Raw genomic sequence first — 22,124 nt, 5'->3', positions numbered from 1 at the left:
TTGAAAGGCAACAACTCTAATCTCTACACTACCTCCTAAATTGTAAAATAAGCACATATTTGAATCATGACCAACCAGTTTCAATACCTGCTTGTTCTGAGCGGAGGTCGCAGAGAGTTGGATCCTAGCCCAGACACTGGGCGCAAGGCTGACGGAATGGAGGGGGGGCACACCCTGGGCGGGATGCCAGTCTATCGCAGGGCCATAACTAGTTACCCAGGCACACAGCTGGGTAAGGGTATCGGAGCAATTGCCGGACAAGCGCCTTGCTCAAGCGCACTACAGCCGGAGGCAGAGATCATTTTGGCAACCTTAGGAGCCAAAGGCAGCCGCTCTAACCATGGTGCTACCAACCGCCCCTATTTGAACCATATCTTTATTTATTTGATACTTAAGTCCTGTACTCAAATACAGGCTACCCCTGTACGATAGATAGATAGATAGATAGATAGATAGATAGATCGATAGATCCCAAAGAAAATTACATAAATGATACACAAATCTGCTGAAACAATGTGACCGCCATTTGGGTAAATATGTTGTCTTACAGAGTCCGTTGCCCTGACACAGATGTTAGCGTTCTGCTTTCCCCTCCAAATTGCTCCGGATGACCGCGGCAGCTGTTGCAACCACCTGACACACTCGATGGGTGGGACCAGCAGTGAAATCTAAGAGACTAACTTTATCTCGTGCACCAAATAACTGAACATCTCTTATCTATCATCTATGAAGCTGTCGCCGGCTATTTTTAGATCATCAAACAGTATATGCAAAAGAAACAAATGGTAATTCCCCGAAGGTTAAAGAGAAAGTACCAGTTGCTAATAAAGTGTACCATTGTGTTTGGTCCATCCGACTACAACAGACAGAATTACCTTAGGGAATATTTATTATTGTCTTATTAACATACTGTAGCTCCTGTTGTGGAAATAACATGTGGCTCCAGGAAATTCCCAATATAGTAGCAACGATGTACAGTAGTTCATTATTTCATTAATTTTTCACCCTTCTATACACTATCCTTGTATATACATCCCTACCAGTTATTATTTGTGACCCATCTGACACCAACACAGAGCTGCACCTTTACCAGCCGATGGCAAGCGGTTTATAATCTCTAAGTTTGACCCCTAAAATAATGATGTCAAAAGTGGAGTGAATCACTATCTTCATTAATATGATTTTTAAGCTGTATTTAGCTCTGCATAACATCTCTTATCTCAAAGCTCCACTGGTTTATGGAGCTGACTGTGTTTTCATACTTACATATATTATTTTATATATTTCCATGTTGTATTCCTCACAAACTGTATTTTTCAACTGAATATTTGTTGTAGCCCCATGTACAAGTAGCAAAGGTGCTATAAACCTTTTTTTCTTTCTGCCACATGCTGCACTAATGATCTCACTAGACGTTGTTGTACATTAACAGCGAGCTGCAACTGACCGAAGGTTAATGTTCAGGGCAACATTCGCATAAATATACAGACCTCTGGGGCACTCGATTCATTGGTGCCGCACTGAGAGAAGGAAGGAGCAAGAAAGGGAGGGAAGACAACCGGCTTCCTGCAGCTGTTGTTTAGAGCATCGGGGGGGGGGGGGGGGGGGGGGGGGGGGGGGGGGATGAGGGGGAGAGAGAGAGAGAGAGAGAGAGGATGAGTGAGGGAGAAAGAGAGAGTGTGTGAGAGAGGGAGAAAGAGAGAGAGAGAGTGTGTGAGAGAGAGAGAGAGATAGAAAAAGAGTGTATATGTGTGTGTGTGTGTGTGAGAGAGAGAGAGAGAGAGAGAGAGAGAGAGAGAGAGAGAGAGAGAGATAGAAAAAGAGTGTATGTGTGTGTGTGTGTGAGAGAGAGAGAGAGAGAGAGAGCCACATCATCTGACAGTGACTGGCTGAGCCAGAGGAAGAGGGAGGCTGCTGTGGAGAAAAAGAGTTTGAGGGGAGAGAAAGGAAAAGGGGCGTAAGATCACAAGACGAGAAAAAAAGCAGGGAAAAAAACCGGAGCGTTAAGAAGTGAACGAAAAGCGGTGAAGAAAGTCATCAGTGAAAGACTGGAACGTAAGAAACTTGATACTTTACACATGAACCGTCTTGCAGGCGACTGTTAGAGACAGGCCTTTTTACCGCTCTTTCCTTCAGTGCATCACTTGTGTCTCTGAACTTTCACGCTTTGCGGTTTGCAGTTTTGGAAGGCGAGGCTGTTCGCGTTTATCTGTCGCTGAGCACGGAGCACGGTAGCGGAGAGCGGCCGGGGGGGTGGTGGAGGCTCAAGTCAACGGGGGGAAGACAATCTGAACCCGTCACTGACTTATGGGCCGATTTATAAGCTGCCGAATTCATGCGCTTCGTGCCTGGATGCCGAAAAACGGGAACGTTTGGGCTGGAGCGAAGGATAACTCGTATGTTTTGAATTTAATATTTCATATTTCCAGCTGTTCTCAAAGCTCAGTTTTTCTGTGCAACACGACAATACGTCTTCTAGAAACGTAATGTCAGGTGCTATTGTTAGTGCGGTACATATATTACTAGGCACTCAAGCGCACCTTTCGGTATTTTATACCTATTTATAACTGCGACGGCTTGTTAAAAGCAATCCAGCCGCATTTTACAAATTAAGTGCCAGCGTTACATGAAAGAAAGTTACGTATTATTGTGAAGTGAGCAAGTTCTTGCTTTTCTTGAAGTTAAAGAAAAATTTTGACATGAGCTCGGATTTGCATGGGCCGAACCCTTGCTGACAACTTTCGTACGGAAAGTAGGGAAAGGAGTGTGACGCTCGGGTAAAGTCTGGGAGACCGGTCGTGCCGTGAGTCCGTGACGCACGGCGAAGACGAGCATGAGAAAGCGGTGGACTTTACAGGAAGCGGTGTCAAAGGTCGTCGACGAAATAATGAATTAAATCCTTAACCTCGGGCCGGAAGACGACACAGAAGGGGGTCCTGCTAATATCCTTCCAGAATACAGTGGCCGTGTCCAGCCTGGGATTGTGGGATGTTGGCAATGACCTCACAGACTGGACAGTTACCCCTCCCCCACCAGGTGGGGGGTGGGGGGGGGGTGGGGGCAGTCCAGTATGTAAACAGTGTCCACAAGGCAGGGTGAAAGTAATCCGAAAAAAAATCTTCGAACTCGAAAAATAGCTGAATCTTATGCTTCGATATATTTATCACTCAAAGAGGAAACAGTATTGTATTATTTTTTGATTTTTATTATATTAGCATATACTTTGTTTATGCTATATTATATTTACCATTTTTCTGGGGCCCATGGTGTGTTAACGTATAATACGCCAGTTCCGATTTGTTCCCCACTGGCTGTGTTTTTTATTTATTTCTAATGGAGCAGCTCCGAAAGCTGTGCGACATTATTAGCCCTGAGCCGCGCAGGGTGAAGTAGGCAGCTGTCGCAACTGTAGCCCCCCCCCCCCCCCGCCCCCGCATCTAGCAGGTTGCATTTTCCACACATTATTATGATTTCTTTCGCTCTCTATTACGAAACGAAACGGAAGGAAAGACGACTAGGGAATGCGATGTAAATTTCCAAAATCGGCCGAGATGGAGCGCGGCAGCGATCGGGATGGGATGACCTTTCCCCCTTGTTTATTTCGGGATGGCTAGGGTTTCACAGCTAGGAATGCTGGGTGGGGGTATTCTATTCTGGCTGTCAGATTCCACTCCCAGAATGCCAAGCCTCTGACTGATGGACTATATACAGTAGGGAGCACCGAGTCCTCCAGCACCGCTCTCATCTGTCTGCCACTATCCCACCTCCAGATTACATTTACATTTAGCTCACACTTCTCTCCAAAGCAATCTACGATGTTAAGGTAACAATTATTTACCCATTTATACAGCTGGGTAATTTTACTGGAGCAATTTTTAGGGTAACTACCTTGTTCAAGGGCACTGCAGCCAGAGGTGGGGATTGAACCTGCAACCTTTGGATCCAAAGACAGCAGCTCTAGCCACTACAGTATAAAGATAGTCCTATATATTTTTTATATGTAATTCACAGTTGTATGGTTTATACGTGATATATATACATACATAGAGAAAGTATTATATACCGTATATAACCACTACACTACCAGCTGCTCCATTAATTTACCTGGGTGATTTTACCAGAGTAACTTAAGATAAGTATGTTGCTCAAGGGCACTACAGCCAGAGGAGGGATTCAAACATGGGTCTTTGGAGCCCAAAGGCAGCAGCCCCAACCACTACCCTACCAGCTGTGCACGTGGAATACCGCGCCCCTGATTCAAAACATACTTTGCTGCTGTGTATGTTTCACGTCGAGGGGCTACACTTTGTTTAACTGAACCAAGTCGGTCGTTCCATCACCTTCTGCTGGTGCCCTGAGGTTGGACTGTCAAAGTTGTGCGTTTCATTACAGTGCGTCTCCGTTGCAGAAGGGCTGGGAAGTAAGTTACCGTCTTTATGTCCGCATCTGTAGTACGTGCTTGTTTCTTATGGTCTTTTTCTCTGTCGGTATCATGTGCTATATCACATACTGCTGTATCATGTAATGGGGTGAGATATTTTTATCCAGAACTCTTAGTAGAGTTTATGACTATGAGTATGAGCATCTTGATTGTTTCAATGAAAAACAAACAGTACACTGTACACATACAGTGCTAATTATGTATAACTGTATATACACAACAGCCGCATTACTTACAAATATCTTTTCGGATTCTGTAACGATATCATAATTTTTAAATACTATTTTGCACAGAGTGAGAGAATGCTATTGACACTTGTGATCCAGAAGGGTGCCATAGATGGACCAAGTGTGAGCCGACATAAAATTTAGGGTCGCTTTTCATTCCGACAAATTTTTTTTTGTCACTTTCCAAGGAGTGTCACTGGAAACAATAGAAGATCGTATTCCCAAAATAAACATTTATTGAATTGCTTTAATATGGATATTTATATACTGCTGCCACTTGGTTATTACACATTAACAAACCACAAGCACCCATAAAATGGTCACAGACACAGCACAGTTACTACTGCATTCCTCGAGCCCTGCTTTCGTATCCACACATACTGGGCAGTTATTGGCGGATAAATGCAGCTTTAACACACGCAGGAACATTGTTAAAAGGGAGTGAAAAGTAATGTAAAGGTGGTTAACATGTAGGTTACCCCACCTCTTGCTCCTCAGGTTAGGAACAGTCAAGTTACCAGTTCTCAGACACACTTAAAAAAAAAATTTCTAATCGTATATTTTATAAAGCTTTGCTTTATAATGGAGCAACCTGTCAGTAAAACACCCCCAGACATAATATGGGTGTGGAATCACCTTATTCAAGTAGCTTCTACAGTGTGTATCTGGTGTTTGTGAGTCCTCGTGATTCTGGTACCACAAAAAAGGCAAAGCGTCCTGTTACCATGGAGATGATAATGTAGATAATAAACCGAAACTGACCATGAAACAGTCATGATAGAATAAAAGTTAGCAGAGACTGCATATTTTAACTTATTTTAAAGTATTTTTATTTTTAATGCATCATGTAGCTAGTAAAATATATTTTATGGAGTAATTTTTCAAAGTATATTATAGTTATGGCTGAGATTTTTAAAGGCCGTAACCTGTAAATAAATCACAGGATGCATGTATAATTAATTTTTAATTGTTTTACATTTAGGGGGTAAAAGTGACTTGGGAGGTGCAAACAAAGCAAGTTAAAAGAGACTTTCAATCCCAATGTTCTTTTAAAGTTTAAAGAGAAATTGAAATTTCTGCATTTTAACTGGTTGCACATACTTCTACTTCACTTCTATTTGTACATGAGAAATTTACCTTTTATTAATTTTTAGGCATTTAAAACTCATAGTTGTCTAAAAATCCTTTTGTTATTCATTTTACTAAAATTTTGGCCTGTACATTAATATGAAGTCCATCACTGGCATCATTTATTACATGTAAATGCAGTGAATGACACAGATTTTTTTTATTACTTAGCAATTTAGTTAAGACCTTTATAGAGGTATTATTATACATTTGATTTTCCTGTACTGGACTGATACTTTCATTGATGTTTGTTCAGGTTCCCCTATACAGCAGTTATGTTTTATAATATTTCTGAGATGCAGTTAAACTTCAGCATTCTGCAATGTATACAGTAAAACCATTGTGCCATTGTAATAATTTTGGGGTTAGGGACAACAGAGCATGGGAAGTTTGACCATTTTCACTCACCTGGGTTGCATCTTATCACTTGTGTACATTATGCAATATGATGATATTCATTATGTACCAAAAACCTGTTGTTTGAAGAGCTGGGATCATGAAATGGGAATATTGAAAAATATGTGGTGTCCGAAAATAACCCGTTCATAAAATGTTCACTTCAAATGACATTTATTTGGAAATTCAATGCCTAGGCTAAAACCACTTTTAATTTTACTGTAACTTTCAGTGTAATGCAGACTAATATTTTAGCATTTTGCAAAATCTGGAAAACCTTTCTGATCAGAAATTCATAGCAGCTACCATTTGAGGTATTAACATATTACTGTGATACTTTTTACAGTCCACAGTGATTGCAGCTTAAAATGATCAAAAGCAATTTTATTTATTTATTTTTTTTTAATTTATGCATTTGGAGGGTTTATGTTTTTTTTATTTAAAATGAATTAAACTTCCTCTGTGCCTGTAATTTCACTGGAGTTATTTTTCTTAAATTTTTACCTAAGGTACCCTTCTTTCATACCACTGCTAAATATTGATTGTAATACCTGCACATGTCACAAATAATTGTGAAATGCTGGCAAAAAAATTACAGCAGGATGAAATTAAGGTGCTGTTACATAAAGCGTTTCGTTTCATTCTCAGTCTCCAACATGTCGAGCCTCCAAAAAGACACCACGCCTGAAGACTCCAACAACCAGAGCTTCTGGATGGTGAGAAGAAGTAAAAGAACAAGTCAAAGTTGAGCAGAGGCTGTACGCTGGCACACTGACGTTGTGTAAATGTTTCAGTGCAGTTCACCAAAGAGCCCCATAAAAGGACCACTAAAACAGCAGACATGAGCCCATATTTTTCCCCCAGCTGCTGTTCGCCCGTGCTTCGCAGAACATATGTGGATTTGGATTTCGGGCCCCTTGATTCTTCGGAGAAACGTCTGACGTGGCTTCTGCGTGCGCCGCCCTGAATTTATTTTGAACACGCTCCACTCGTCCTCGCTGAGCATGCACTTTCCTGCAAGAACGTCTCTTCTCCTGTTTTCTCCTCTTTCTGTTTCTTCTTGCAGTACTGACCCGCTCTGGCGCTCGTGCCATTGGATGCACCTCTTTTCTACTAACTGTGTTATGCTACATTGCACCCCTGGTTTTACTCGCTGACTGGCTCCCGTTCAAGGAGCGCTGCTGTTGCCGCTCTGCTTTCTGCTGTTGCTCTTGGCTCACAGTTCGTTCTACTGCTGTTTCTACTTAACTCCTGGAGAAGTGCAGAGAGCGTCGTCTTTCCTGGGATATGATGAATGTGTTTAACTGACTCATGTTTACATTCATTTATGTAGCAGATGCTTTTGTCCAAAGCGACTTCCAATGAACTCTATGTAGTGTTATCAGCCCACACGCCTTATTCACTGCAGTGATTTACACTGCTAGATACACTACTTACAATGGGTCACTCATCCGTACATCAGTGGAACACACACACACACACACTCTCTGTCACTCACACTCTATGGGTGAACCTGAACAGCATGTCTTTGCACTGCGGGAGGAAACCAGAGCACCCAGAGAAAACCCACACAGACAGGGGAAGAATATGCAAACTCCATACAGACTGAGCGGGGATCAAACCAACATCCTCTCGCACCACCCAGGGGCTGTGAGACAGCAGCGGACCGCGGAGGTTTACTTTCACCCATTTTTGTTTTTTGGGCAGTTTTTTGTTTACCTTTCCTGCAATGCAAGTTGGCTTTCTTATGTTCTGATTGCAGACTGTTACCTTTGTCCTTCAACTTCCTTCTATCACTTTTTGATCTGAATCAGAACTGGACCTTTGTCAGAGACATTAGAGGAATCAAAATTTGTCTGCATGGTGGTAACACTACGTTTACCTGACACTTTTTTCTAAAACAGCTTACAATGGTTATAATCTTATAGTTATTTTACCCATTTACACAGCTGGGTAATTTTACAGGAGCAATTTAGGGTAAGTACCTTGCTCAAGGGTGCTACAGGTGGGGGAATCAAACCTGCAACCTTTCAGCAATTCACAGTTTCAGCAACTTACAGTTTCAAACCATGTACAATCATTTACCAATTTATGAATGCATGCATGCAAGCTGCCGAGTCAAACCTGACCCATAGCAACCACTTGCATGGTCTTCAAGGCAAGTCAAGGGAGGAACAGAGGTGGGTTCCAATTTATAGAGTAAGTAAATTGATAAAAGGGTATTACAGTAGGAGGTGGGATTCAAACCTATGTCCTTCGAGCGTAATACAGTAGCTGCAATTGCTACACCACTCGCTGCCCCTTACTGTGAGCTGAAATCTTACTGGGAGTACTGGCTGGTTTTGGCTTTCTCACACTGGGAGTGAGAGATTCCTGGAGTAACAGCAGAGAGGGAAGCCTCCGCACTGCCAGGAAAATAGCAGATGGATTTACCAGACTCCACGTCAACAAACAAATACCCGCTCTGGAAATACCATTACGCCATCTCTTCTTTTGACTCGCTTTCAGCGCAATAGCGAGTTTTACTCTTTGTTTTAAATTCTCCCTCTACAGCCTGGTCCTTTAATGTGCTCTGCGGTGACTTCAGTCTGTGGCGTCATCCCTTTTACGGTGCCTTAATTCATTCCAGTGGAGCAGGAGCTGGTGCCATGCGAGAGTGCAGAAACAGAGAACATACAGAAATATACAGTAACATTAATTCATTTCGCTGACGCTTTTCTCCAGAGCGACTTACAATGTTAAGGTCAGAGGCTTACGACTATTTTTACCCATTTATACAGATGGGTAATTTTACTGGAACAATTTAGGGTAAGGACAGGTGGTCCCCGATTTACGATGGGGTTAAGTTCTGCGAAACTCATCGTAAGTCGAAAACATCGTAAGTCGAAAATGCATTTGATACAACTAATACACACCTCTGTGTGACAGACTGGGAGATGCGGATCACAGCCGCAGCCCAGCATCGCGAGAGAGTATCGCACCGCTTATCGCTTGCCCAGGAAAAATCAAAATTTGAAGCAGGGTTTCTACTGAATGTCTATTGCCAGCTCACCATCGTAAAGTTGAAAAATCATAAGTCAAGCCATCATAAATTAGGGACCACCTGCACTTTTCTTTAGGGATACCAAAGCTAAAGATTGAACCTCTAACATTCGGATCTGAAGTCAGCAACCTTATCCGCTACGCTATCAGCTGTCCCATAGCTAGTAGCTCAGTCCGAGAAACATAGCTTCAGACAGACTGAAGCATCATAAGAGGCTCTAAAACAGCAGCTTTGTGTGCAAATAATGCTTGATGTTAATGCCTAATGATAATCCAAACATTGTTCACACAGTCCCTTCCCATCTCCCATTGATTAATGGATGTGATCTTTGGCCCATCCATTTTTTGTCAACAACCGCATGACCCAAGTGGCACCACAGGGTGCAAGGCTGAAGGGGGAGGGGATACATCCAGGATAGGATGCTGGTCCGTTGCAAAGCACCTCAAGCAGGGCTTGAACCTCAGACCCACCAAACAATGGATGCATGGATGATCTTTGTCCCACCTTCTCCACGTCTCAACCCACTCCCTGTTCTCTGTCAGCCAGGGAATTATCAGCGCACCGTCCGACGCACCGAAGACGCTTTCCAAGCATGCAATGACATTGTAGCGTGCTTCCAGGAGAGGGCTCGAGTGGAGAGGCAGTATGCACAGCAGCTCAGTGAGTGGAGCAGCAAGTGGAAGCCCGTGGTGGATTCCAGTGAGTACTGTGGCCTCTTCATCCGAGTCCCTTTGATGGGCAAAAAAATCCTTGTAGTAGGTGAGAGTTGAGGCTGATATGCTATGCGTTACCCTCTCTTCCCTCCAAAGGTCCACTCTACGGCTCTCTACTACGGGCATGGCAGTGCTTTCTCACCTCTGCCGACCGCCTGTCTGTCCTGCACGCATCCATCTGTCGATCCCTTGTTTCCGAAGATGGTGATAGGGTGAGGACCTGGCAGAAGGAGACCTTTCACAAGAAGATGTTTGGGGGCTTTCGAGAGTCACATGACTTCGAAACGGGTTTCGCTCGTGCCCAGAAACCCTGGGCTAAAAGGCTGAAGAAGGTAAAAGCTATCACGTGAACTGAAAAGGCTGTATATGCTGTTGAGCATAAAAGAAAAAAATGCAATGTATTCTCTTATAGTTAACTATTATGAAGACTGGCTCACAGTGCATTTACAAAGGTTACAGATAAAACAAATGACAAAACATCACATATGACACATTCACCGTTGCCTCAAGTTACAAAAATTTGTTTTTTTTCGAAGTTTCCTAGTTTTTGTATACAGTTATTTTTTGTAAGATTTCTGTGTTGCACACTGAAGATGTCCCGCCTTTCCTATTACTGCCGTTAGTTGTCAGCAAAACACACTAGAACAGAATGGAAACCATAATGCCGTTTGTATTGGGGCAGATTGATGGAACAGTGCAGGACCAATTTCATTCAGCATATTTTTTGCTTATTATAGCTGTGTCTAAGGCTTTTACAGAAACTACAAAGTGAATAAATAGATCTATGTATCTATTGCTGCAGTTTTTTGGTTGCAACGTGCAGACAAATGATTCACATATTTGTGTGAAGAATGGCTCCCGTCCTGGTCGCCAGTTTTGTTGTATCCTCAGTTGCAAATGAGGCACTCAGTCTGTATTTAAGGACAAACATTTTTTAGTACATTCTCTTCACACTATTTTCAAATATACTCCTTATATAGAAGAGGAACATGACACTGTCTTACATATATAAAGCAAAGCACTACACACACTGAATGGGAAGTTCTGGAGATGATGGAGTCGCATCTGCTACTGGGTGAGCTGTTAATGAAAATATCATAAGCACGTAAAATACAGCTAATTTTTAATTCATGACTACTTTATCTGATATTTTTCAAGGAACTTAGAATAGAATTAATCAAGGGACATCTGTATTATTAAGCTTTATGGATGACGTAGTGGTATGGACTTATGATCAATCTGAGTTGTGAACAGACTTCTGGTGCCAGTTGTGTTCATAAGTTGATGTACAGGTGTAATGGATTACTGTATGAAAGTAAGAACAACTAAGATAATAAGGATTAAAAACAAACTGTTAAATAAATGAGTAAATGAATAAATGCTTCAACACCGAAGAAATGCAACCATCCCTCATGTACTTCATAATGTTAAAGTGATTATTAAGTGATCATGGTCGACTGGCAATGTAGCTCAGGATTAAGGTGTTTTGTGATGTGTGGACAACTGTTCTCGTGACACAGGTCACAGATTTTTGCAGTGTTTTAAGATCAATTTGCATAGTGAGTGGCAATATGCATCTTTGCATTTAATTTCATAGGAAAATTGCTTGTTCTCATTTTCAGCACATAAAGGCTGATATTTTACTGGGCATCATATATTTTGTTCTAGTGTTTTTCATTACTATGTAAACGTTCATTCTAAATATGTGTTATGGATTTCCTTTACATTAGCACACACTCCTGTTCGTTATGGCAGGTTGTTTCTTGTCAATTTGAGAGAGAACATGGGGTGGTTGTGCTTTGGGCCATTGCCCATGCAGCTTTGCTGTGATCATCCCCAGCTGGACAAAGCACGTATCGCGTACCACAAGGCCAGCCGCAAGGAGCATGCTGCCCAGGAGCGGGAGACCCACGCCAGAGGGAACCCTGACATCGCCATTGAGAAGCAGAAGAAGATCCAGGAGGAGAGGGAGCAGGCTAGAGAAGAGAAAGAGCGAGTGAGTGTCACATGAGGCATCACACCCTGTAGATAAAATAGACAAAAACATCCGTCACAGTGGTAAAAACAATGCATTTTCTTTTTATTTCTTTATACTTTAATTTCCTTCTTCTATTCTAAATTAAGGGGTGTGGTGACGCAGTGGGTTGGACCACAGTCCTGCTCTCCGGTGGGTCTGGGGTTCGAGTCCCGCTTCGGGTGCCTTGCGACGGACTGGCGTCCCGTCCTGGGTGTGTCCCCTCCCCCTCCGGCCTTACGCCCTGTGTTACCGGGTAGGCTCCGGTTCCCCGCGACCCCGTATGGGACAAGCGGTTCTGAAAATGTGTGTGTGTGTGTGTGTGTGTGTGTATTCTAAATTAGGAATAAATGCAGAAATTAGATAAAGACTTGTTATTTTACAATTGCTATTTTTGAGGTTTAAAGGGTCTGTAAAGTAATGGGAAGCTATACACATAAATTCCATTCATGAAGGATTGAATGTATAAAGCATAAATAAAAAAAGACAGTTTCATAACATAAATTTACCATCACAGTCTGTGTATTGGCTGGAAGAAAGTTATATATCGCATTGAAATTAATGAATAATTAGAAAATGAACCCACAGTAGTACAAATCAGAGTATGCAAACACAAAGGATTGAGTACACAAGGTAGACCGTAGAGCGCCAATATGCAGGTGAGAGCGTTGGTACGCATTTCCCATGATACATCGCTTCTCACAGTCTCTCTCACACAACCCCTTGGCATAATTTTTAAATGCAGTCTCAGTGTATCACAGTACACTGAACGTTATGGGCCCACACTGTGGATGTGGACACTGAATGAATGAAAATGTGGACTTTTTAACAATAGGTTTTAATAATCACCACTGACTAAATACGAGAAAAACTGGATACTGGGAAACCAAATAACAGGGGATGTGTCCACAAAGTTAACATGTATTAATTAGAAGAGACTGAAGAACAGAACCTTAGCTAACTCTGGTTTATAACCTGCATGGGACTGTGGCCTTTCCGTAGGTGCGTGCCCGCTATGAGAAGGTTCTGGAAGAAGTTACACGTTATGCTCCACGTTACATGGAGGAAATGGAGTCCGTTTTTGACCAGTGCCAGGAGGAAGAGCGGAAGAGGATCAGCTTCCTCAAACAGGCTTTCCTCTCCATACACAGACACCTCGATGTCACCAACAATGAGAGGTAAACCCTGCAATGACAAGAGAGGTGCTACATTTTACATACAAGTTCACACCATCAATTAGACTGTTTAGGTAATGACAATAAATTGCTGTGTGTTTGCAACAAAGATAGACTGAAAGTGCCCCAGGCTGTTTGAATTTTTTCGCAGCTTTTTCTGTTGTACCCCTGAATTTGGATTGGATCCATGCTTTGCTTTCACCTCTTACGACGTTCCATTCTCTGCCTATGGTGTTATATTTATAGACGGTCCCTGACTTACGATGGGGTTACGTTCCGCAAAACCCATCGTAAGTTGAAAATATCGTAAGTTGAAAATGCACTTAATACACCTAACCTACCGAACATCATTCCTTCTTATCCTTTAAGATGGATGAGATCATCGATTGCGAAAGTCCAAGTTCACGTGTGAAGGCCATTACGAGCTTGCCGCCTTCATGCTGGCCAATTACCTTGAGTTTCTCCTCAAGAGTAATTGCCTTCCCCTTATTCTTCTCACCAGTAGCAGGAGACACGAATGGGCGTTTCGCAGACATGATGGATCCACAAAACACAACGTAAAACGCTGACAACATGGAACACTGTCAAGTATCGGTTGTACACACTAGCGATGCGTAGCAGACTGGGGGATGCGGATCACAGCCGCTGCCCAGCTGTCCAGCATCGCGAGAGAGTATTGCACCGCATATTGGTTGCCTGGGAAAAAATCTAAATTAAAAATTCGGAGTACGGTTTCTACTGAATGTCTATCGCCAACTCACCATTGTAAAGTTGAACCACCATAAGTTGAGGAGCATCTGTACATTAACAGCTGTCACTTTTCTAAAGGAGACACAATTTTCCATAATTATTTTATTATAATATAAAGCTGGAAGTTTTTTTAATGGAGCAATTTAGAGTAAGTACCTTGGTACCGCAGTAGGAGGTGGGATTTGAACCTTGTTCATTCAAGTATACGGCAGCACCTATACCTACGATGGTACCTGCGGCCTCCAGTTGGACTTCTGAGCTTCTCCTAACGGCCGACTGCCTCTTCTGTAGTGGACACCCGTTAATAGCCACTTACATAGTAAATACCGCAGTTGTCAACATGGTCTAGATACTTCAGTATGCTAATTTATCCAACCTGTACTTCAGTGTGAAGGCTGTATACAGTGAACTCCATCACACCCTGATGTCCATCAGCGAGCAGGACGACTTGCGCTGGTGGAAGAACAACCATGGCCCCGGCATGCCGACTGACTGGCCACACTTCCAGGTATGCTATGCTTGGCTTTGGCATCAAAGCTTTAACGCATGATGTGCTGAACAGAAGGATGCTCAGGGCCATCAGGACATGTTCCCAACTTCTGTTTGACTGTCCAGCTGTGTGCGGTGTTAATAGAGTTGCACTTTTTCACATGCCTTGAGAAGGATGCAGTTGACAGAATAAACAAACAGTTGATGTCATTTTTTACAGGAGTGGACTCCACCTGAGAAGAAGCAGAAGAAAGGAAAGAAGGAGGTTGTGCAGAATAGCCCAGAAAGAAAGTGAGATGCTTGGATCTTCTCGTGGTCATATTTTGCTCTCAGCAGTCTTAACATATCCACATGATGCATGGCTCAGTTAGCATGATCTCCCCATGTTTGAAATCGGAGGACCCGCATGGATGAACGCAGTGGTAGACCCCTTTTGTACCGTCCTTTACTATGAAAATGATGTGAGTGGTTGCCATGACTCAAATCTGACTCAGCAGAACTCACCCTACCCTAATGCTAACCTGCAGTCTTTTCTGATGACTTTGCATCAGTGTGATGATCGGAGGTATAAGAGTGAGGGCTCTATATGACTACGTGGGTCAAGAAACGGATGAACTATCCTTTAAAGCAGGTAATGCTCTCCTAGAACATGTTACCTACCTCTTCCTTTTTCATGCACATTTTCCTCCAAGTATGGATCCTTGATGTTTCACTTTTCCACATTATTTCAACTAATGTATTGTTACTGGCTGAAATTACTTCTGGAGGTTATTGATTACTGTTGTCATACCATCCTTGTCTGGCTGAAAAAGTGGCTCATTCTCTGTCAGGCTGCCAGGAGGTTCATGCACTCTTATATTTAACTTAATAGGAGTCTGTAAATTCTGGCAAATGGAATGATGAGATGGTCCAGCAAGACACGGAGACATTCATATTATGACCTTAATGTCCTTGAAGTTATAAAGAAGGCCCTCTCCATTATGGGACACTGTGTTTTGATTTCCAGCTGGACCAAAGCCCAGACTTTCCTAGATATGCACACAGGTCATCCATTCTCAAGTGAGAAATTTGCCATGGAAATTTAGCAAGTGTCCCTCACCGTCTTAGAAAGGATTTTTGGATTTTGTCTAACACCCTTCCTCCATCCTCAAATCTGCGTTCTTCCAGGTGAGGAATTCCTCAAAACCGAAGAGGAGGATGACCAGGGATGGTGCCGAGGGATGAAGGATGGAGGAAGAGAAGGGCTGTACCCAGCCAATTACGTTGAAGTCATACAGTAATGTAATGTTGCCACAAGAGGAGTGTAATGCTACAGCAAAGAGAATATTTCCTCCACAATTGCCTTAATGTGGCCATAATTTAGGAAAGTCTTTCACAGTCTGGGACATTGGTTCACGACCCTGGGCCTGGGGTCACAACAGCTGATCGAAGCTAATACCCCTCAGCTGCCTATTACATTACGTCACAGGCAAATATCTTTACTTTCCAGAATCTGGAGGTATCTGTGCCAAGATATTTTTTTTTCTTTTCTGCCCATAATTGGCTAGATGAGTCCAACTTGGAGTTACATGTTGAGCCATCCTCGCTTTCAGTATTACATTGAACCGAATCTTCTGTTGAGCTTCGAAAGATTCTTTATTCTTAATTGTTCCTCCTATTTTTTTGTTCTGTTACAAAGCTAATCCTGTGCATGGATGCAGAGTTGAGGAATGCCCCATGGGAAAAGGCCAGTTTTGATGGGTTTTACAAGAGGTTAATGGTACCAAGACAGAACGGGCAAAATTTACACCATCTGTCGAGAGTGTATTGTGTGATCAGACCTTTTTTCCCCCCATGTATTCATATTTGAGTATATTGAGATTGTTTAATATATGTACCCACCAGAAGTTTTCAAAAAGCTGCATTTGACTGCATGTTGCTTTCAGCTGAAAAGTCCTGTAATTATTGTCCTTACTACTCTTTTGTACCATTACAAGTATCACTGCCAGGTCTGTACAGGGATGGCGAGTTGTTTATTCTCACCGGAGTTTCTTTATTTTACCTTTTGCTTTGCTCTATTGCACACAGAAATATTTAGTTTAAGAGAAAGTTTATTAGAATATTCTAATTTTCGCAATATGTTTGGTGCATCTGATGTCTGCGTCTGTGTGACAAAGTTTTTAAGTATCATTCTGCGTCGGTTGTATCTCTTTCTGTCCATATCTATCAATATTTGTACACAATACACCAAAGAGCCATGGGACACAGTGATGGCAGAAACTCTGCTTGATGATCAGCACCAGTTGTTCCATTTGTCAGCAGAGCGTTCCTGCTCACGTTCACGTTTACAGCATTCTTGGGCCCTTAAATTTACTGTTAACTAATATGGAGGTGTAATGTGCACTCACCAATAAATAAACTAGTCCGACCCAGGTCTGCACCTGTATTTCGTTGAGAAGGAGGAATGCGGTGTGGGGGTGGGATCCAGTGGGAGGTATGTTTGCTATGTATGGTTTCTCATTAATACGTTAAACCGTCAACAGAAGACACAGGTGAACCATAACTGACTTTATCTCTCCCGCGTACTTCCGTTTTTCACTTTCCTCCACCCACTCACCATGTTTTCACTCCGCCTAAGCACCGGCGTGTTCCTTCACGCTGGAAGAAAAGGCTGGTAAGTGCCTTCCTGTATCTCTGCTGTTGTTGTGCACGTCCTACACATCCCTTCCTATGTTACTGTCTTCAATCTGGTTTACAGTAAATAAAATCCTATGACTTTACTGTGTCTCTAGTTTGTCTGGCTAAGTGTTTTGTCAGTCGGTTACATTTACATGTATTCATTTAGCAGATGCTTTTCTCCAAAGCGACGTACATCTCATAAAAAATACGTGTTCATTACATGAGCAGGAAGAGACACTTAGATGCAGACGTGTGATTCTTAAGTACGGTTTGTTTCTTTCTTTCCAGCATATGAACCAATGTTCATCACACGAGTAGCTGCATAAAACTTTCTCAGAATATCGACGATTCCTGATCACCTTTCTAGTAATTTTTTTTTTGAGGTAAAAAAGCATTGACGCTACGTTACGGGAGTAGACGTGTAAAGGTTTATCCGGGAATCATCTTAAAGTTATAGTGCATCAACATTTACACCGTACATGAACTTAAGAGATCATGGGAGAAGAGAGTCTGGAAAAGTTGCCATCGGCAAATCAGTTTATTGCTATGTTCATGCTGTGTGGCTTTGGCAGAGTATGTGGTGTATGTATATACATATATATATATATGTACATATATACATATACACACTTACATTGATATAACTGTACACTTACACCGACTGGCCTGTGTGTATACTTGCATATACTGCATAATGTCCTCTTTTGTGTGCATACAGTGCCCTTTTTTACCATGTTACACACTCACCCTTTGATGGATTGTAAAACATGTGTCTGTGTGGTAAGAATCTGAAAGACAGAACTAGTAAAACAAGTTAGTCCAGGTAAACATAAACGTGCACAGAGTACAGGAAACAAACAGGCTGCCTTGCTCTTTTTACTTCTATTACGTTCTTCATTACACGAGGCGGCTTCTGCAAATTTTTTTACGATAAAACAATCAATTAATATGCAGTGTAGATAAGACAGCCGAAAATGAGTAAATGGACTGTCCAACAAATCTGCTCATGTTTCAATTATTTACTAATCTGATTAAATTAATAACTCTGTGGTTGTGGTTGTTGTGTCTAGGAGGTTCTTATAGGAAGAGAACAGGAAATCTAATGTTTAAATACAATTTTCTTTCTTCTGTCTGGTAAGGCATTCCACAAAAATGTGATTAAAGAACAGTTCTTTCATCTTTGGGACTGTAAGACAGTAACTTCAGTCAGTGTTTTGCATCCTTCAGAAGCAAAAATGAGCAATGAGAAGCCAAACCCCACGTGACACAGCCAGGGTTGTGTGTGATGCATTTTATACTGGAAATGTTACAAAACACAATACAGGCCATTCATGTAATTCTGAGAAAACTGCAAGAGAGCATTTCATTTGAAATCTTACTAAACTATTTCTTCAAAATTATTTCATAGACTGATAACGTCCGGAAGCTTGCTCGACCAATGGAATTTGCCTGTGGGTACACTTATGTTTTCCCTCTGAAATCAGCACAGAAACCAAATAATAATGGCATTAAACGATCAGGTGAGATGTTACTCACAAATTATAGAAATAAAAATGTCAATACTACCAAAACTTTATTAATAAATACTCATACATTAAGAGGGGCACGGTGGTGCAGTGGCACAGTGGGTTGGACTGGGTCCTGCTCTCCTGTGGGTCTGGGGTATATATATAGATAGATAGATAGATAGATAGATAGATAGATAGATAGATAGATAGATAGATAGATAGATAATGCTATATATAAGTGAGTTTCAGAAAAAGCATTTGAAATGTTCACTAATATTTTCTAGACAGTTTCTAATTAGGTAGACAAGTGAGTCAAAAGTGCCAATAGAGTGTAAACATTTTTTGAGACACTCTGTATGTTTTCTATATATTATGTAATGGTCTTTAAATGCTTTCTCTCTCTTATCCACAGCCCTTCTCCCACCAAAACATAAAATTCGCCCCTCTACACCTCCTCCTCCCCCTCCAAACACTTCTAAAGAACCGAAAAGCCACCAAAGCCCTAATCTTGGACAAAGGTTGGAGGAACATGTCATTGAAAGAGATGATCGAATGAGAACGTTCAACAAGGAACCCTTTTATCAGAATGCAGCCTTTCACCAGAAAGGAAACACACAAATGGGTGAATCGGTTGCCCCTAATCTGGTTGTAAATTGTCTCCCTCAGCCAAAGCAAGGAGAGAAAAAGAAGGGTGAGTTGACTGATAACAGGAGATGGAGGGGTCAATAAGCCTACTTGGGTTCACTGACGGAGACCGTATGGCACAACACCAAACTGACTATGTCCGCACACACTTTGTGTCTCATAGCTCTTTTGCCCAAGGTCAAAAGCTGCTCCTTGCCCTCTGGTCTCGATTCTGCTTCAGACTGCATTGCCTTTCCGGAGCAGGGCCTTGTCTATGACCTACCTGAACCAGAGGAAGATGACGAGGCAAATCCATTCGAACCCGAGTACTCCTACAGCATTCCAGAAGGCACCGGAATTCAACTTAGATACCCTGACACCGTGCCTGAAATCAAACTGCCGCAGAAATCGGGTACCAAATTTTCACAGTGTTGCTCTCTACATCTGCACACCCTTAAAATTCATTTGTCAGCATTTGTCACCAGCAAATATCAGCAGGCCATTGATCACACATCCAGACATACTTTATTTTTATAAGTCCGTCAATATATCTGCTTCACCTTATGATGTCATATCCTGCATACTCATTTCAACTAGAGCTTGCAGCAAAACTGTACATAACACTGCACAGATTATGTGTTCATCCACAACAAATAGGTATATTTGGTATATTACAAATAGGGGCAAAAGTGTGATGAACTCCACAGTAAAAGGTAATGTTTTATTCTGATTTCAGCTGATTTGCCGCCACTTCCTCCAAGGCCATCCTTCATGAAAAGACTTCCACAGTACCAGATGTGGTCCAACACCACCTTGTCTTCTGATAGTTCCTCCTCTTCCACATCAGCCAGTGTTACTCATCCCCCTTTTCCAGGTGCCCCACTTGAGGGTAAGACTTTGCTGGTTTCAGTTTGTCATTGGTGTCATTGGTGTTTCATACAATATTTAATGTCAAAGTAAATGCTAATCACTACCTAGACCTACACTTCTATGTGTGTGTATGTGTGTTAATCTCCAAATCACCTAATGCATAATGTAATGGAAAAGCTGTTTGTTTTGCTATCTCTCGTTTAGACTCAGCACATGGTTTATTTTTTGTAGTGATGGTGATCATTTGCTAATTCATATTCTCTGAATAAATCTTGATCAATTATGCAGCTCCGGTTGACAAGCAACCCTTGCCGGGCAACCCGAACGTTATTCTCGTCACTCTCGGAAAAATAGTGACCGAGGAAAATGGTGAGAACGCTATTGCTATAATTAATATATTTCTGTTTTTTTATGTGCTTTCAGCATTGTCATTAGTCGCTTTTAATTCTTTCAACGTTTCAAAATGCTTTCGGTCGGCCTAAATTTTATGGTACATGGCCTACAGCCAATGAGATGGTGAATCTGCCTCTGTGTGCCCAATCGCAGTGAACATCGTACAAAAAGAGCCGGCGACCTGCGCACGCTGTGGGTCAGCGTCAGAATCCATTTATGAAAATTTGGTAATTTGCATTCATTATAACAGTCATTTCAATACACTAAGATAAAATGGAAGCCCACAAAGAAACTGCCACAGTAATCATAATGGATAATGAATAATTTACACGAGCCATTACATTGACCATTATTCCGCGCTGCCATATACATGCCATTTGTTATTAATTTTTTAATGCTGAAATTTGAAATAGAAATGAGGCCTTGAAATAAATGCTTACATTTTTTTTCAAACTTTCCGTTTGTCTTTAGGTGGACAGTTGTTATTTCTGCCAGTCATGGAAATCTTCAGATTCCTCATCTTCTCAGCCTTGTTGTCCCTCAATGGAATGTCAAGACTGCCTCTTTCTCTTGCCTCCTGAATCTGAGAAGCCGAAGTCTCCTCATGACTCACTCATCATATTTTGTATTGATATCTCGGAGTCTATGACTGCTTCTTCACAAGTACGTCATGGTCTGTGCTGAGATGTACAAATGCGTGTTACCAATGTCTGTGGTACCAATCAGTGCACCATGGCCTTCATTTGAAAGTTGCTAAAGGGCAGCTGGTAGCCTAGTGGTTTGTGCTGCTGCCTTTGGATTGAAAGGTTGCTGGATTGATACCCCACCTCTGCCTGTAGTACTGTTGAGTAAGGTACTTACCCTAAACTGCTCGAATAAAATTACCCAGCTGTGTAAATGAGTAAACAATTGTTACCTTAACATTATAAGCTGCTTTGGGGAAAAGCATTGACTAAATGAGTAAGTGTAATGCTCACTAAGAGGCTAATTACTGTACACATGCATTCTGTGCATGTCATGTACTCATATATACAGTACATATGTTTGTCTGTCCCCTGTCAGAGAGGTCTTCAACTCCCACCTCCGACAGAGCTTCAGCCAGGTCCCGAGGGAGGTGGGGAACATTGAGTCTGAATGGACTATGTTCCGCGCCTCCATTGTCGGGGCGGCGGTTCGGAGCTGCGGCCATAAGGTCTCCGGCGCCTGTCGCGGCGGCAATCCCCGAACACGGTGGTGGACACCTGAAGTAAGGGATGCCGTCAAGCTGAAGAAGGAGTTCTATCGGGCCTGGCTGGCTCATGGGACTCCTGAAGCAGCTGACAGATACCGACGGGCCAAACGGAGCGCGGCTCTGGCAGTCGCCGCGGCAAAAACTCGGGCTTGGGAGGAGTTCGGTGAGGCCATGGAGGAAGACTTTCGGTCAGCCTCAAAGAGATTCTGGCAAACCGTCCGGCGACTCAGAGGGGGGAAGCGGTGTTCCACGAACACTGTTTACAGTGGAAGTGGTGCGCTGTTGACCTCAGCTGAGGATGTCCTCGGGCGGTGGAAGGAGTACTTTGAGGATCTCCTCAATCCCTCCGACACGCCTTCCGTAGAGGAAGCTGAGGCTGGGGACTTGGAGGGGGACTCGTCCATTACCCTGGCTGAAGTTGCTGAGGTAGTCAAAAAAACTCCTCGGTGGCAAGGCTCTGGGAG

At 42.4% G+C, this 22,124-nt stretch overlaps 2 protein-coding genes across 3 annotated transcripts in view; both read left to right on the top strand.

Moving 5' to 3' along the window:
- The first annotated feature begins 1,814 nt into the window (after window positions 1–1,814).
- Window positions 1,815–17,113, top strand: LOC108923940 (protein kinase C and casein kinase substrate in neurons protein 3-like). Of its 2 annotated transcripts, XM_018735007.2 has the most exons (11): window positions 1,815–2,055; window positions 2,181–2,396; window positions 6,841–6,908; window positions 9,778–9,934; window positions 10,045–10,280; window positions 11,789–11,944; window positions 12,965–13,140; window positions 14,275–14,395; window positions 14,597–14,667; window positions 14,928–15,007; window positions 15,544–17,113. In XM_018735007.2, exons 2-11 carry the CDS (start codon window positions 2,336–2,338, stop codon window positions 15,654–15,656), a joined length of 1,239 nt encoding a protein of 412 aa, XP_018590523.1. In that variant the 5' UTR covers window positions 1,815–2,055; window positions 2,181–2,335; the 3' UTR covers window positions 15,657–17,113. The 2 variants fall into 2 exon arrangements, with proteins under 2 accessions (XP_018590523.1, XP_018590524.1); XM_018735008.2 differs by lacking the exon at window positions 2,181–2,396.
- LOC108923884 (circularly permutated Ras protein 1-like) overlaps window positions 16,960–22,124 on the top strand; it is an 18,745-nt gene continuing 13,580 nt past the window's right edge. Inside the window, exons 1-8 of the mRNA XM_029246688.1 lie at window positions 16,960–17,029; window positions 18,443–18,554; window positions 18,955–19,233; window positions 19,351–19,578; window positions 19,903–20,055; window positions 20,325–20,405; window positions 20,583–20,656; window positions 20,901–21,092. Of these exons, the coding sequence (XP_029102521.1) occupies window positions 18,473–18,554; window positions 18,955–19,233; window positions 19,351–19,578; window positions 19,903–20,055; window positions 20,325–20,405; window positions 20,583–20,656; window positions 20,901–21,092 (1,089 nt within the window). The 5' untranslated portion in view covers window positions 16,960–17,029; window positions 18,443–18,472. The remainder of the gene's footprint in view (window positions 17,030–18,442; window positions 18,555–18,954; window positions 19,234–19,350; window positions 19,579–19,902; window positions 20,056–20,324; window positions 20,406–20,582; window positions 20,657–20,900; window positions 21,093–22,124) is intronic.

Source organism: Scleropages formosus, chromosome 20 (assembly GCF_900964775.1).
Source record: "Scleropages formosus chromosome 20, fSclFor1.1, whole genome shotgun sequence".
NCBI classification, from domain to species: Eukaryota; Metazoa; Chordata; class Actinopteri; order Osteoglossiformes; family Osteoglossidae; genus Scleropages; species Scleropages formosus.
The sequence above is the reverse complement of the archived record's forward strand: the minus strand, read 5'-3'. Positions and strand labels throughout refer to the sequence as shown.

Excerpts from the sequence above, each read along its gene's own strand:
- LOC108923940 (XM_018735007.2), top strand. The coding sequence starts at position 2,336 with ATGCGCTTCGTGCCTGGATGCCGAAAAACGGGAACGTTTGGGCTGGAG. Across the intron at positions 2,397-6,840 it reads GCTGGAGCGAAGGATAACTC|TCTCCAACATGTCGAGCCTC; the intron begins GTATGTTTTGAA and ends TTTCATTCTCAG. Across the intron at positions 10,281-11,788 it reads GGGCTAAAAGGCTGAAGAAG|CTGGACAAAGCACGTATCGC; the intron begins GTAAAAGCTATC and ends GATCATCCCCAG.